Source organism: Ipomoea nil, unplaced genomic scaffold, assembly GCF_001879475.1.
Source record: "Ipomoea nil cultivar Tokyo-kokei standard unplaced genomic scaffold, Asagao_1.1 scaffold3199, whole genome shotgun sequence".
Lineage (NCBI taxonomy): Eukaryota > Viridiplantae > Streptophyta > Magnoliopsida > Solanales > Convolvulaceae > Ipomoea > Ipomoea nil.
Window position 1 is genome coordinate 1,892,927 of NW_017619627.1, and position 17,221 is coordinate 1,910,147.

The window sequence follows — 17,221 nt, forward strand, 5'->3', positions numbered from 1 at the left end:
TAATGAGTGGAAGCAATTGAATTATATGACAATTCCAAATGAGTTATACTGGGCGTGAGTGCGTTGGGGAAAGCTTGCAATTCTCCTATTGATAGTAGGTGACATGGGCGAGGCAGGAAGGTAAACAAATTAAAGCGACTGTGATCTTGGAGCTAACGGCGTTAAAAGAATTTGGGAGTGTTAACAATGGTGAAAAGACGGGAAGAACACGTGAGTGCTACTACGAACGAGCAGGGACGGAGTCAGAAATTCGGTTGAGGGGGGCGTAACAGTACATACGAATTCAGAAAATTTTTTTAAAAAAGGCGAAACATTAAAACAAAAGAGATAATTTAAAAATAAATAAATAAACTATCTAAGAAATATAATTGTAAATATTGTTTGATATGGACAAAAAATAAAACACATCGAAACTTTATAAAAATATTCATAACAAAATATGAAACATAATTAATTAAATAATTTGAATAAAAAACACATTATAAATTACACATCTTATTATAGAGTGTATGTAATATTAAAAAAGCTATTAAAAAAAATTGTAAAACTATGTTGATGCTAAGATTGGAACCATTAACTTCATTATTACCAAAATTGTAGTAATAACTTACTCTAACTCACTTTTTGTTAATGTTTTATAGTTTTTTTATACTAAGGGAAAATGGCACTTTTTCCCCCTGAGTTATATACTTATAGCACTTTCCCCCCCTCAATTATTCAAGTGGCTGTTTTTCCCCCTAAAATGTTAAATGGACATATTTACCCTTAAAATAAATATTTTATTTATTTTTCTTCTCCAACAAATTATGACCATAATTTGGTTCAAACCAAATAAACACTATAGCAACCAAACCGAAATATTCCAATTACAATTTAGAATCGAAACTCGAAATTTAGAGTTTATTAAAATCCCGGAACGGACAGTTCATGTTCCGAACTGAAAAAATAAAATACATTTATTGTTGAATTTAGACTATTTTTAAAATAAAAATAAAATTTTAAAATAAAAACGGTTCAAAATCGCGAATCGGGTCCAGAACCGCCGGTTCACGGTTCATGATCCAATTTTTTTAATTCATAATTTTAATAAATTGAAATCCAAATATTGGGTTCTAGATCTGAATCATAACCGGAAATTTTTAATTCGATTGCTATAATGTCCGATTCAGTTCGAACCGAATCGTGGTCATCCCTACGTATACGCAATAATTTGTTGGAGAAGTAAAATAAATAAAATGTTTATTTTAAGGGTATAAATGTCAATTTAATATATTAGGGGGAAAAATCACCACTTTTAAAATAATTGAAGGGGCTAATGTGCTTACCTAAATAATTGAGGGGGGAAAAGTGCTATAAGTATATAACTCAGAGGAAAAAAGTGTCATTTTCCCTTATACTAATATTAAAACATGTACTATATATACATATATACATACAAATATTATATATGGGGTGGGGTGAGGGGTAGTCGCCCCCCTCTCCCTCCGTCCCAGCGAACGAGGGAGTGTCATTGCTACATAGACTACGTAACTCTGTTAATTGTCAAACCATCACACCGTCTCTCATTCGTTTCACATTTATGCTCATGAATTATGTTTGGAAGACCGAGAAAGTAAAAGTAAAAAATAAATATACTATCAAGTAAAAAAATGTACGGAGTAATTTAATAATGGAAAAATCATAAATTTGATTTATCAGTACGTTGTTATTGATTATTATGTAAATTTTTTTAAAAAAAAAACATTCGTGATATTTTCTCTATCATTTTCAGTTTTTAAAAATTAACGCCTCCACCATACGGGAGTTGATCGTGTGACTATCAATTTGAAATGATAACAGATGTGTCATCACAGTACATAGTGGTTGACATTGATTATGTAATTTAATCTTTAATTGTTAATCATTTCAAAAACTATAAATCAATTTACTTTGCTAGCAAAAGCCACTCGTTCAGAATCAAGAGTTTTAGAATTATTCTGAAAATTTATTATTATGGCATTTAAAATTCACAATTTTACAGCATCATATTCACTTCTAAATCCTAAAATAATTCTCCTAAACATCCTAATTTTAAACCATTTTTTTTTAAACTTCTATTAATAGAGAAACTAATTTTGTAACTTTCATACAATGGAGGGATTAGATTTCTTAAAATTGACATTGAAAAACATGACGAATAATAATCAAGAAACTAAAAATACAATTTACCTTTTAGTAAATTATAAAAGAAATTTATTTAACTCATGAATAATAGTTCCTAAAAAATCTCGCATTGACCGAAACAACTTTCATTCAATGCACTAGACAACTATTGGTTGTTATGGGTCCAACATTTTAAAAATTTCAACAAGTCATTACAAAACCCGTTACATTAAGTAAATAAAATAATAACGTTACGAAGTACATACAATATACACATACATTTTTTAAAACTAATATATAGTATAGTTATCAATTCTTTTTGAATGACAAAAAAATCTGCAGCCATTATATAAGAATGTGAATTAGGTAAATCTCGACTTGTGACCTTAGTTGATAAAAGACCACAAAGAAATAAATTAACATAAATTATTTATAGCTGATCGACTCAAATTAAGAAGACCAATAAACCTTTTTAATGGAAATCGAACTTAAAATTTTGTAGTCGGTAATTGAGAGGTCAGGCATGAAGTTGGTACATGGTGTACTCTTTGATTTAGGTGCGTAGAGGTACTTGCTCTGTTACGGGTACGATAGTAAGGTTGTCTCTTATCTGTAACGAATATATAGTCCAAATATGCATGCATAAAAGGTGCAATAAATGCTAGCAAGAAGAAGGCTGGGTGAAGCTGTTTCATTTGATTATTTACAGAAAGAGTTAAAATAAAGAGTCTTGTCCCGGAACACATAACATGGCCACGAATATTCCAACCCTACCCCTCTATTTTAGTTTCTAGCTATTACTCTTTAGGGTGAGGGTGGCTAATTAAATTTTCATTGTATGTATATCCCAATGATCTCATCCACAATAATTAGGGTTGATGGATATAATTGAACAATGGTAATATTTAGTATCATTAAATGTTAAAGGGGGACCATCCCTATTTACAAGTCTTAAATTGCCTATATTTAATGAGTAATGAGATAAGTCTAATGTTCAACACAACTCAATAGAAATGTAAATTGTCCAACTGTTAATCGCGCTATGAATTTTTTTTTTTTAGGTAAGTTGTTAGTAAAGTAAAACTAGCAATGTAATTTAGGGTGTGTTTGAAAACTCAAAAAATGATTTATAAAAATAATTTTTATAATTTTTATTATTTGACAAGAAAGTAGAAAATAAGGTCTACAGAAAATGTGGTCTTAATCAATGGAAAATGTGTATATTTTTATAAAGTGAATTTCAGTTAAAGTACATTTAAATTGTTGTTGTAAACTTTTTCATAAATGATATTATGGGTACAGTTGACGTTGGTTGCAATTAAAATGCACATATAGGGGGCGTTTGGTTCAGGTTATATTACATAACCATGGGAATATGACATTCCTGAGCTTAGATTCCTATGTTTGGTTCATACTATCTGAGGGAATATAACATTCCCAGGGAATGGAACATTCCCTCCACATAGGATTTTGAAGGGAATGTGATTCCCTTCCTTTTCTTAGGTAATGTGAGATAACCTTGGATATTTATAAATTTTGCTATTTTCATTCTAATTATTTAAAAATATATATTTTATGTTAGCTTATATATATATATATATATATATATATATATATATATAAAGATAAAGATAACCCTAAACCAAACATAATTATATTATATACCTCAGTCTTAACCAAACACAGGAATTTAACATTCCCAGTAATCTAACATTCCCAGCAATCTAACATTCCCTAAGGTAATCTAACATTCCCTAAGGTAATCTAACATTCCGTGAACCAAACGGCCCCTTAAACTTTGAAGCATTAAAGTTTTTTTTTTTAAAAGGACACATTTAATGGCTACTGATCTACTTATCTACGTAGCTTAGTAGCTAGAGTACCTTAGAGTCCCAATGAATTTACCCAGTGGACGCTGTTCCTATCAATTATGAAATAATAAAATAAAATATTATATTGTATAATTGTAAAATTATTATGGCATAGATCATGCATGACTGTGGTCATTCTAGCTACTCCCTACTCCCATCCGCCAGCTCTCAACTACTCATAGCAGCCTTAACCACCCCAATAACAAAGAAATCCAGTTAGTGTTTTTCTTTAAAAAATTTAAAAAAATAGTAATCACAATATTTAAAGTTTAATCTCCAATAAAAATAATCTAATGACCTTATTGGTTTGATCCAATCAATTATAAGAATAGTTTATTAGCTTTCTTAGTTTGAGTCGATTGATTATGAGCAACCTAGATTAATTTTATCATGTACACGCCATCAAATAGTGACTTAGGTAACGCCTATCACTCAGTCAATTGCTGACAATAGTTGATAAGTAGACGGTTAATGTATCTAGTAGCAAAGATATAATATGTTGTAACATAGTTTGGTTTTACCTAGTAAATAACGCATATCACTCAATCAATTGCCGACTATATTTGATAAGTAAACAGTTAATGTATATATTAGTAATTAGCAAAGATATCATATATATATATATATATATATATATATATATATATATATATATATGCTGTAACCTAAGTATGGTTTTACCTAGTGCATAACGTATATCACTCAGTCAATTGCTAATTATACTAGATAAATAGATGGTTAATGTATAAGTTAATACCAATCATCTGAGTATAGTGGCATCGTCACATTTTGTGGTATTGGACGCTATAGTCCTTTGACTTTCAAGTTAACCACGCATAACCCTTCAATTTTCAAAATTTTAAAATTTTAACCATCCTTGATTATAGCTTTGCACGGATGGTTAAATTGAAAGTTTACGATTAAATGTGACAGTGACACTATATTCGGAGATCCCAACTAAGTGATATGAACTATTCTCCCAAGTACTGAATCAGTTAATTAAACTAGTGCGGGCGATATTAACTCGTTAATGTAGAGTTATTTTCACTTTTGGTCCTACGAGTATGAGACCATTTCCTCATTTGGTCATCGACTATTAAAATTTATAAATTTGGTCCACAACTTTTAAATTCTTGTCACGTTTGGTCTCCGACTATTAAAATTTTCAGATTTTGTCCCACGACTTTTAAATTATTGTCACATTTGATCGTTAACTTTTAAAATTATCATATTTGGTTCTACGACTTTTAAATTATTGCCACATTTAGTCCCTGACTATTAAAATTTATAGATTTAGTCCCACAACTGTTAAATCATTGCCACATTTTATCCATCCAACTTAAATTTTAGTTATCAATGATAAAAGTTAAGACAATATCTTATGGGTAAAAGTATTCTTTTCTTGAACTTATTTTTTTCCTCACAAAAATCATTTTCTTCGTTCTTTTCCGAATGGGACTAAATAAACTATATATATATATATATATTATCAACTTTATAAGTTAATATGATGTTGAGTTAATGATATTATGATTACATAATACAAATATTATATACAAACTTTAATAATGTTAAAATCTAAGTTAAATAAATTAAAATTATATTACAAATTTAAATTTACAAACACTAAACATTTTTTTTTACAAAAAAATACAAATTATTTAATTAGAAGGGATATTAGTTATTAATTGTGGGATTAGAGAATCACCCTGACTAAATCTGAAAATTTGAATAGTTGAAACTAAATGTAGCAAAGATTTAAAATTCGAAATCAAATATGAGAATTTTAAAATCTAAAAAGTCTAAGTCCCTGATTTTTAAAAGTTGTAGAACCAAAGTCGTAGGACCAAATACGTTAAGAATTTAAAAGTAATGAGACTAAATTTTAAAATTTTAATCAGTGATCAAATGTAATAATAATTTAAAACTCGTGAAAGCAAATCTAAAAATTTAATAGTCAAATACTAAATATGAAAATGGTTCGATACTCTTGAGACCAAAAGTAAAAATAAGATAGCAGCAAACATATACTTGTATAGACAGCTCAATTGATCATAGCTTGTAATTAAAATTGACTGGTGGGATGAAAGACGAGGTAAATTAAATAGGGCTCGAAACCAGATCCCACAGAGCCCCAAATGCAATGGCGAGAACAGATATGGTGGCAGTAGAGTAGATCAGAGCAAAAGGCGAACCGTTGACTTTCCCGATTACTAAATCCAAACCACGAGTCCATAACCGCCACCTATCGGTCACCACCAGGTTAACGTTAACCAATAAATCCCTCTCAATCTCTCTCTCATCTCCTCCCACGTCCCATTGTTGTTAAAATAAAATAAAATAAAATAAAATATATATCCCATCTTTCTTTCCATAAGGCCTTTTTCACAGAGTGCAGTGAGAGTGAGATATCAATGCTCTGCGACTGCGCATTATATCTGCCATTTTACGTATTTCAGAGAGCCTTTATTTGCAGCCATCTTTTTAGGAAAAATATATTGAATCGCCTTAGCCTAGCCGTGCCCGGGTTTTCGTGGATTTTGTTTTGTCTTTGTTCATCGTTTCTGAGTAAATGATTTTTCCTCCCTTCAGTTTCTTGTCGTTGTGTTCGTCTTCTCCGCTGGCTTCCAATTCCGTAGAAGAATAATTTAATCCCTGTTTCCTTCCTTCTATCATCCCCCCACCTGTGATACACGTTCTCTACTTACAGCAATCAGAATTTTAGATTCACGATGGTGTTGGGATGGCGACGACCCTTTTGTACATCGATCCCTAGAGATCGCGACTCTTCCTCCGCCACGTCCAAGGACAAGCCGCCGCAGGAGCAACAGACTGCGACGCTTCCTAGTCCCAGGCTCGGCGCCTCCAAGTTCGCTTTCTTTTCTAATCCTTCTACGCCGCGCTTGCAGTCTCATCCGGTTTCTACGTCCGGTCTTCGTTGCCGGACTACGGTGACTCCGCCGCCGTCTTCTGTGCCTGAGAGTCCAAAGCTCCAATCCAAAAGCCCTAGGTTTTTCCACCGCTCCAATCCGTCTTCTCCCCGCTCACCTTCCACCTTTTCTATCCTCAAGGCCAGCCTTCGTCTCTCTAAGGTAACTAACTCATTCACACTGCTCATCACGTAATACTGTTTATTTCATCATTTGATTTTACTGACGTTTTTAAATTTACTGAATGAATAGCAGAGTAGGTGTGGGATATGTTTACGGACGGTGAAATCCGGGCAAGGCACGGCCATATTCACGGCGGAGTGCTCTCACAGCTTCCACTTTCCCTGCGTCGCTGCTCATGTTAAGAAACAAGGCAGCAGCCTCTTATGCCCCATTTGCAGCTCCCCGTGGAAGGAATTGCCTGTGCTTTCGGTTCACGATGATCCGATTAAGACGGAGACGGTTCGACGACAAGTGTCGCCGAAAGGAAATATGGATGTTCGTGTTAAGAGTGACGGCAATAAGCCCCACGGGAGGGGAGTTTTAAAGGTCTACAATGACGATGAACCGTTGATGTCGCCGACTTCTGGAGCACGGTTTAACCCGATACCGGAGTCCGATGAGGAGAACGAGAGTGAGGTTGAGGAGTTTCAGGGATTTTTCTTGTCGAAAGTGAGCCCTATGAAGCATGCGGTGGCGTGTTTGAATGATGTTGAAGCCAGGCTGTTGCCTGAGGCGGCTGTGGTGTCTGCTGGGAGGAGTCACGAAACGTATGCGATAGTTCTGAGATTGAGAGCTCCGCCGGCGTCCACCATGGCCGCTCGTAGAGCTCCGATTGATTTGGTGGCGGTGCTTGACGTCAGCGGGAAAATGACAACCGAGAACATTCAGATGATGAAGCGTGCTATGAGGCTGGTAGTGTCGTCACTGTCCGCCGCCGATAGACTCTCTATCGTGGCGTTCTCCGCAACATCGAAGAGATTGTTGCCGCTGCGACGGATGACGACGACCGGCCGGCGATCCGCGCGTCGGATAGTGGACGCTGTAGTGAGTTTGGAAGGAACCGCGAGTGCAATCGACGCTCTGAAGAAGGCCGCGAAGGTGCTAGAAGATCGGCGTGAGAGAAACTCCGCCGCCAGTATCCTCCTATTGTCGGATTGCCATTACGATCGCTCCGCCGCCCACTCCATCTACCAGAGACGTCAATCCCCCATTGTATCATCTTCCAAGCTCTTCGGCCACACGGAGATTCCAGTACATTCCGTCGCACTGAATGACGCCACCGGGCTCGGATCCGGGTACGGTGCGTCAGAATCCGGATTAACGAAATGCATCGGAGGGTTACTAAACGTGGTGGCTCATGACCTCCGTGTACAGCTGGGTTTCGTATTCGGTTCCGCCCCCGCAGAAGTCGCCGCCGTTTACTCTAACGGCGACCGGCCGGTTTCTCACGGTTCCGGTTTAATCCGGCTGGGAGATTTTTACGCGGAGGAAGAGAGAGAATTGTTGGTTGAACTGAAAGTCCCATCATCCGCTATTGGGGCCCACCACGCACTGTCCGTTCGATGCTCTTACCAAGACCCGTCAACTCAGGAGCTCATCCAGTGCAAAGAACAAGCGCTGTTGGTCCCACGTCCGCAGGCCGTTAGATCATCCAGCGAGAACATCAGACGGCTGAGAAGCCTCTTCGTGTCCACTCGAGCCGTAGCCGAGGCCAGGCGATTAGCCGAGCGCAACGACTTCACCGGCGCGCACCACATGCTGTCCTCGGCTCGAGCCTTGCTGCTGCAGTCCAGCTCCGGCCACGCCGACGAGTTCATCGGCGGCTTGGAAGCCCAGCTCTCGGAGCTGCATTGGAGAAGGCAAAACCACCAACCTCAGCAGATCCAACGCCGCAGAACCAGCGGAGAAAGAGAGGACGAGAAAGCCGAGCCTCTCACGCCAACATCGGCTTGGAGAGCCGCTGAAATGCTAGCTAAAGTGGCTATCATGAGAAAGTCGTTGAACAGAGTCAGCGACTTACACGGCTTCGAAGACGCCAGATTTTAGACCTCATTTTTTTTTTTAATTATTATTAATGCATATTACTCCGTAGTTAAGATTAGATTAGATTTAAGAATATAATAATATGTAGAAATAAATTTAGAAAAAAAAGAAAAAGGACCAAAAAAGCGTATATTATAATAGGGGCAAGGCAAGGCCAGAAGAGGTACCCGACGGCTTGGCGCTTTCTGCAAGTTATGATTGATTGATTGAGGCAGTGAGGAATGGAGGGGAGCTCTCTACTTTGTCTTTATTTTCATATAAATTTCATTTTCAGTAATGTTATTATAATATTTATCTGTAGACTGTAGATGCTGTGGAATGAAATGATATCTCTAATGCATAATATTATATGGAATTGAACAGAAGCAATACTGTTGAATTTCTTGTCGTTTAGTTATTTGTCTACATCTTCAAAGGTACATGATTGTGTAGCATGTAGTGTATGGTTGGCGTAGGTTAAGACATTAGAATAGGGTTGGGAAACGTGGGGGAAAGTACAAACATGTAAGCCTTGGTTGCAAGATCACAACTCCTAAAATCAGAAACTCAGAATGAGAATGATTGTAGGATAGGGATATCTGTATTATTGGTGTTTGGTTGGTGAAGCTGAGCATTCCACAGCTGTAATTGCCTCACTTGAGATTTGGGCGTATCATTGTTGATGTTGATGAAACCAGGAGAAGAATTTGATAGTTTTTTTTAAGAGGATGTTTCATAGATGGAGAAAAACTGTTGATCAAGTCATTATCGATTTAGTTGCATGAGGAAGAGGAAATGGAGTAAACACCGAGGGAGGGCTCTAAAGAAGGGATGGTTCTTAATGGGGTAGGACCACGTGATCATTAAGTCCATTGTGTTTCCACTTCCACATAGTTCGCCTTTATGAAAATCCCAAGAAGAAAAATATGGAAGGAGGAAAGTACGTACTGATGTCCTGAGGGATGAACAAATTCCACGTTAGCACGACTTTAGGTGCACGATTTGCTTTGTGATTGTCAATATTAAGGAGAAAAAAGAGCATTCGCTTTTTCATTTCAAAGTTACTGCATGGAAGACAGCGAAAAAACATAAACGTTAAAAAAAAGAGTAAAAAGATAGCTTTTTTTTAGAGGTTTAGGGAATTGGGAGTTTGTAATGAAAGGGTAGTTTTATCTACTTTGACCTTTTTGAATAGAGATTCAAAGAATCAGTTTCCAGGTACCACTATTGGCCAGACATTCACATAATCACATCACACTATTGATGTCAGAAACGGGCAATTTCTATAGTAGGATAGCCTAACTGCCCAATATCTCACTCAATTATTCTCAGAAATTTAATTTTGCCTGCCGTTCAAACATAAAGGAAGCAGACTTTTAACATACGCACATTTAATAATGACAAAGAATTTTCTATTTACAACTAATTTACGGAAAGTACACAACATGAGAACAAGCCAAAGACTAAGCAAATATAGTGTCACAAATAGAACACCAATTGAGTTCATGCACTAGAACACATGGAAAGGGTGGAAGGAAGCAAGAGATTACTAAAATCATATCAGAAATACAATTGCCTACACTGACCTACTTCAACCTCTGATGGGCAGTAAGGGCACTTGAAGGGTCGCGTGCTGTTATTTTTGGATAGTTTTGTTATAGACTGCTTGCAGAGCACGTGTCCACATGACAACAACATCGGTGGATTCTCTTCAGTTGCTTGATCCCGGCTCACAGGACATACAAAGATAGAGTGGAACTGGAACTCTCTGTCCAAGTCCACAGGTACAGGTAACTGCTTCATAGATTGCCATTCCTGCTTTTTTGCTGTCATTACATTCATCAGTTTCAAGAGGGTTGGCAACCCCTGGACTCCAGCTGCAATCGTCACACTCAGTGGACTCTCATAGGATTGACCTATGAGATTGCAGAACTGCCTGGTGAGATCCTCGCCCAATTTTTCCCAATGCTTAGGGGATAACAAATCGGAGTATGGTGAGGAATCGAGTCTCCCAGCCCACAAAAGACAGGCCATTAGCTTCTGGATTTCTGCCATGTATTTGGTAGCAAATGGTGGGAAGAAAGTTCTAGCATAGTTTAGTGCCTCATCTCTACCTCTGTTTTGCAATATTTCCACAAAATGCTGGCGGTGAAGCTTCATTTCAATATCAGACCCGCAATTTTTAAGTTTTTCATGGTTATTAGCAGCCCAACTCAAAGCAGGTTGCAGGTTCCGACATCTCATGGCCTCAAGGATTTGATACATTTCCAAGTAAGGAGATTTATTTGCTGCAGCTTCTGGTTCACTGGACTCATTTACAAAACAATCACCTAGATCAAAGAGGCCCTCCCTATAGAAATGGCTGGCAATTATCTGGTTGACTGTATGTATGTCAAAATCAACATTTCTATAGGCCTTTGATATATCAGGATTGAAAATTTTTTCAAGGATCTTTGGGTACTTGCTTAATGCAACATTTAGTTCTTTTTGTGTGCCTTCCAGATGATTTAATGGAGCAATTTCCTTCAACTTGGTCTTCAGCTCAGAAAGGATCAGCTTGTGATTAGCAAGAGAGGGGTCATTTTGCATATTAGATATGGCTTGTTCTATTTCTTGGCCAATTTGTGCTATTATTTCTTGAGTTTTAGAAGATGACAGTTTTTGCTTCTTTGTTACCCTATCAAAAGCATCTTTGATGGTATTCAGCTCCATTTCCAAAATGTCAAAGTCCCACTGCGTTATTGCACAGTATAAGTACTATTGAGCACCTAGACGAAAATAATAGTAGGAAAATCTCAATAATCTTTACAACAGTTTGCTTGACCATGAAAAGCAAGCAAGAATGGAGAAAATGTAGGAGAGGAAAAGACACCATGGAGTTACATCAATCTAGATATGCATGTTAGCACAGGAAACACACAGTGGTTGACTTTAGTTGCTCTAAGAGGATACAAAGTATACAAGTCACCATAAAAAAGATCAAGTTTCTTGGTTTTACAGGCTTGTCTTTATTCTCAAGACATAAATAAAGTGCGACTCCTCTTTCCACCACCGGAGCAAGCACAAAACTTATAGTAAGTAAATACTGTAGAACTACCAAAAGAAATCCTGTAATTTTTGGTACCAATGCCATCAATGACTAAAAGAAATTGCTTAAAAAGACATGCTGAGTGATAACTATTCCCTATTCTCTGTATTGCATAAAAAATGACATGGAATTCATTTATTGAGTTCCACATCTGACATCACCATAAAACCTAGTTAAATTTTAAGCGATCTCAAAACTTTTGGAAGGGTCAAAAACTTAATTAATGCAGATCGCTGTTCTTAGCACTTGTAAGTTGGAGAAGACTATAAACAAACAAACAAAAGTTTAGAACTATTCAGTATTATTAACCATGAACGGAAGCACTCGTTATATGGTGTAACTATGAGGCACATATTTTTTATTTTATTTTATTTTTAGGGTTGGACAACCAGAGAACTTCAACTATCAGTAAAAAAAATTCCTTAAAAATAAAAAGATGTCAGATTCACCTTCACATGAGTGTAGACCATTCCAAGAGGCCTACCTCAGTCCTAGGTATAATAAGGATCTAAGGAGGCGTTTGGTTCAAGTTATATAAGATAACCAAGGTTATATTTGCTTGGTAATATAAGATTCCCATGTTTGGTTCATGTTATGTAACTTTCCCAGGGAATCTCAGGGAATCTCAGATAACCTCTGGATTAAGTTTTTAGCTATTGGAAGGGAATGTGAGATATCCTCCAATTTCTTAGGTAATCTCACATTCCCTTGTCTTATTACTAATATTGGGCTTTGGATGTTTTAATCAATTTATCTTATTACCGTTGTCTTATTTACATATCTTAGTTTTAAACCAAACACAAGAATCTAACATTCCCAGCAATCTAACATTCCTAAGGTAATCTAACATTCCGTGAACCAAACGTCCCCTAAATGCATAAAATGAAAAGGGGTCCTCACCTTTATTTTCTGACCTAGTATGACCTCCTGCCCTAATGCATTCCTTTGTTTATTTGAATAAGTTTCCTATTCAAAGTATTGCACTATGCTTAGTTTTTAAAAAAGGACAAATGAATTATCAGACTAACACCAAGCACATGAATGCCTATTACATATTGCCTTAAAAGAGAGAAAGAGTAACTGATATTGCAAGCCTTCATTTTTTAAGGACTACTTAACATAAAACTCACAAATGGCCTTACTCCTTGCCAGAATCTCCAGACAGTCCAATCAACTAAGCCTACATCCAAAACTAAAATAAGAAAAATTCTAAACTAAGAAACTAAGACAGCAACCTAGCAACTTTGTTTAAGTGTTAACTAAAGTAGATTCAACTCCTTGTGGTGTAGAAAACGAAAACTAGTTCACCAGATGCAGTGCATTTACACAGATAACAGTAGAAATATCAATGCAACAGCCCCTTAACTCAGAAAACCTTTAGACATTTATGAAACAAACATATAATCTAGAAGCATAAGTGTATTTCTTCCTGCTTCTATAAATCTTAAATCTTTTAAACTGATAATAAGCATTTCTTCTAAGAATTCCATGTGCAAATCAAACATGAAAGCAGGAATCTTAGGCAGCATCCAAACAAATCTAAAATCAAAAGCATCGATGCAATGAATAACTCAATCCAGCCACTCGATTTGAGCAAACGATTTCACCAAACAACAACATTTATAAAACAGGAAAGCATAACACATAAACATATTTGTATACAATCATCACCCGAATTATTCAGATCAGAATCAGGAAACGCTAATCAGTACAACGAACAAAAACATTTAAGTAAATTGTGCACGTTTAAGTATTAAAAAATAATACCAATAAGGTAAGTGAAATTGAAAACAGAGGGAGAAAGCGAGATTTGGTTACCCGAAACGCAACGGGCGGTTTGGTCTGAAAAATCTCCAGCAAGCGTAACCAATAAACGAGTCTTCGAGAGGGAAGGAGATGGATCCGGTTGCTTGTGCGTCTTGTGCTGATTGCTTGTGCTCAACTCTGTGTTTTCCCATTTTATCCCTGCCCGGAATGATGGAATCTTGATATGATCCCCTGCAATAAGGCCTTCTAGTTTTGTGATGCTCCGCTGATCTGCAGACAAATTTTCCGGAGATTCTGGGCCTATGTTTAAGCGATAGGCCCACTCTCTTCGAACATTTTGTTTTGGGTTGACCCGTATGTATATATATATATATATATATATATATATATATATATATATATATATAGGGAAGGGATCAGGTGCATTTGTTGCTTCCCGTGCAATTGTGCAGTGCATTAATGTGTGTGAGGTTTATACTTAATGTGCGTGAGTGTTATGCTCAATATGCTTGCGATTTGTACTTAATGTGCGTCATGTTAATATGCGTGAGTTTTGTACTTAATGTGCCAGAGTATTGTGCTTAATATGCGTGAGATTTGTGCTTAATGTGCGTGAATGTGTAAAATACAGCAGAAAATATGGTTATCAGCTTCTTCCCCATCCCCAGCACTGCTTCCCAAAGTGAATAGTGTCTTGCTCTGCTTTACTAATGTTTACAATGAAATAAAAGCTTCCCAAAGTGAATACACAGATTCTATCCTTATCACGCATATTAGACACAACATTCACGCACATTGAGTACAAATCTCACACACATTAGTCCATTTATCACCAAAACATCGTCCCCTGTTGCCTAGCGGGAGAGGGAGAGAAAACTGAGGAAAAAGGGAGAGGGAGGTGATGGAGGAAATCGCCGGAAGAAGACAACAGCACTCAGTTGCGGCCTTGCATGGGCAATTGGAGTCCACCGTTGGAGTCAGTGATGCTAGGGATGTTGATCGCCATCGCCAATTTGTTGATCGCCCACCTTTTCTCACATAGGAGCTCGTCGTGCCTCCATTGCAAAGGTGCGGAGCTTCAAGGAATAAGAGAACGGAGGTGCGACGCAGATGACGGAGAGAGAGAAACCTAAGCCCGAGAGAAGAAATCGACAAAATACAACGAAATGACCGAAATACCCCAAACTTAACGTCTGGTTAACGCAAAATGTAACGGAGGACCAAATTAGGATAATTTTTTAAAGTCAAAGGATCACATTGGGTGCAATTAAAAGTTGGAATGCAAAATTGAGAATGAGTGATAGTCAAGGGACCAAAATGGGAAAAAAACTCGTTGATGGTTTTAGGGTTTTCGGGCCCAAGGAGGTCCAACACAACCTTTGGTCGGAGGATACACCTCTCAATAATATATATGTCTAACTCAGAGATAATGTTAGTGCTCGGAAATTCTTTGTTATTCTCCCCTCTTCCGGGTGTCCGAAAATGTCCCCCTTTTACAAGAATGGAGGAGCCTTTATATAGTGGCTCCTCCTCTGCCGACTTGAAGGCCCTTAATGGCCGACTTCAAGGCTAATCAAGATATGGAGCCGTTGGACGCTATTACTCGGTCGACCAACGGCTCTCCTAGGCTTGTAACAGCCCGACTGGGTCCTGTCTTCAATGCTTCAACGGCTCTCTTTTAAAAGAACCTCTTTAATGCCCTCAACGGCTCCTCGAGCCAGGTTCTTTCCTGGGCTTGGGCCTCGGCCGACTCCTGGACTCGACCTGACTGCTCTTTGGGCTCCTCTCGATGCTGGCCCACTTCTATTTTCTTTGGGCCCCTATCTCTTGGGCCGGGGTCCTTACCCCATCAACTAGTCCCTCACTTTTCCATACCCGGTCCTCCACCCTGGGTTTGGAAAAGTAGCAACCGCTCGCCTCCTTTAATTACCGTATCCGTGCCCTAAATAGCCCCTTGTAACGTCCGGATCATCAGCCATCCTCTCCGGATCTCGCGGAGCCGTTGGGATTCTTTCATCTAGGCTTGGCACCTATAAATGGCTTCCTTCCTTCTCTCTTATCTTCACAAGTTCATCATGGGTCGCTCTCCCTTGAAAGGGAAGCGAATTGACTTCGGGTCTCCTCGGCGTCCGCTGCCTTCTAAGCGGACTCGACCTGAGAGGGAAAGCAAGAAAAAAGCTTCTCGTCCGGCTCCTCGGAGATCTCCTGCTGGTGCCACCTCCTCAGCTTCTCAGCCGCCGACCCCACCTCAGCGAGAAGTCGTGCCGCCTTTGCTTCGTCCGCCGACTCCAGCAACCGCCAGGGTGACTTCTCAAGATGGATCCTTTGTGGAGGTGGCCGTCCCTGAACAATTGACTTTCAAAATGACTTTCTCCATCCCGCTGGACGACCTGGACGGGCCGGTCACGGGCCTTATGGATGACGAGGATTACGCCCGCTACCAGGAGGCGTATCCGGATGATGAGGAACCCATTGCGCCGCCGCTCATGCCAGCTTTCTGGGACTCGTTCTGCCCCTCTCCCCCTGGACCATCGGGGGGATTCTTTGGGGGCGACTCTTCCTTGCCTGGCGAGTGACCTTATGTACCGGGGTCGGTCATAGCTCGGAGGAATCTTTTTTAGGAGCATTTTCATATTCCTTATTTGTAATAAGCTCCTTGCTGCTTGTACCCTCCTTTTCCATAATAATAATAAAAGCGCTATTTTCGTCTTGCCTTATGTTTTGTCGTGTTTTGTTGCGTACCCATCCGGACGACTGGTCAAGGAGTCGGTCACATCGTCAGGTTCTTTTCAGTCTGTCACCTGCAAGATTCCCCATAGCTCGGGTAAATCCAATCTTTTTCTATGTTGGCGTGCGAATCTTGCTCTTCCCGGGCGGATCTGATGGAACTAATCTCTGACAAAGATTCTCATCATCCGTCCAATCCGGCTCAGTTATGCCAGTCTCCTCCGTAATTATCGCCTAGATATTCGCCTTCCCTGGGCTATATAAAGACCCTTCACAGTTGATGCACATCGCAACACTCTTCCTTTTGCGAAAGCACGGCGCTATGAGTTACAGGGATGGTGATCGCCGCTGGTCCATTCGCAACAAGGAGCATGCTCGACTGGAGCAGTTGAAGCAGAAAAGGCTGGCTAACGGAGGTCGTCTGGTGGGCGACTCGGCTTCAGACCCCATCGTGGTGCCTCCGGACATGCTGGACCTGATGTGTAGGGAGTCTATCGATGTGGAGATGGAGCCTGTGGTGGAGGATCCCGGACCAGAGGTCGGGAATCCTGCTCCCGAGGAGGAAGAGGTGTGGGAGGTTCCTCCGCTTTTTGGCGTTGCCATGTCGCCGAGCGCTCTGGAGAGGCCTTTACAAATGATTGACGATGGGAAGCCGGCCGTGTATCTGGACG

The 17,221-nt window shown here is 38.8% G+C and overlaps 2 protein-coding genes across 4 annotated transcripts; one reads left to right on the forward strand and one right to left on the reverse strand.

Moving 5' to 3' along the window:
* Positions 1 to 6,339: 6,339 nt before the first annotated feature.
* Positions 6,340 to 9,365, forward strand: LOC109168481. Of its 2 annotated transcripts, none has more exons than XM_019317502.1 (2): positions 6,340 to 7,105; positions 7,196 to 9,365. In XM_019317502.1, the coding sequence occupies exons 1-2, from the start codon at positions 6,746 to 6,748 to the stop codon at positions 8,990 to 8,992; spliced, it is 2,157 nt and encodes a 718-aa protein (XP_019173047.1). In that variant the 5' UTR covers positions 6,340 to 6,745; the 3' UTR covers positions 8,993 to 9,365. The 2 variants fall into 2 exon arrangements, with proteins under 2 accessions (XP_019173047.1, XP_019173048.1); XM_019317503.1 differs by having other exon boundaries at positions 6,341 to 7,105; positions 7,199 to 9,365.
* A 938-nt stretch (positions 9,366 to 10,303) lies between these two features.
* LOC109168483 (protein RMD5 homolog A-like) lies at positions 10,304 to 14,041 on the reverse strand. 2 transcript variants are annotated; one of them, XM_019317507.1, is made up of 2 exons: positions 13,875 to 14,041; positions 10,304 to 11,736 (listed from the first exon to the last, which is right to left on the reverse strand). In XM_019317507.1, the coding sequence occupies exon 2, from the start codon at positions 11,678 to 11,680 to the stop codon at positions 10,529 to 10,531; it is 1,152 nt and encodes a 383-aa protein (XP_019173052.1). In that variant the 5' UTR covers positions 11,681 to 11,736; positions 13,875 to 14,041; the 3' UTR covers positions 10,304 to 10,528. The 2 variants fall into 2 exon arrangements, with proteins under 2 accessions (XP_019173052.1, XP_019173053.1); XM_019317508.1 differs by having other exon boundaries at positions 10,304 to 11,701; positions 13,875 to 14,037.
* Positions 14,042 to 17,221: the final 3,180 nt, after the last annotated feature.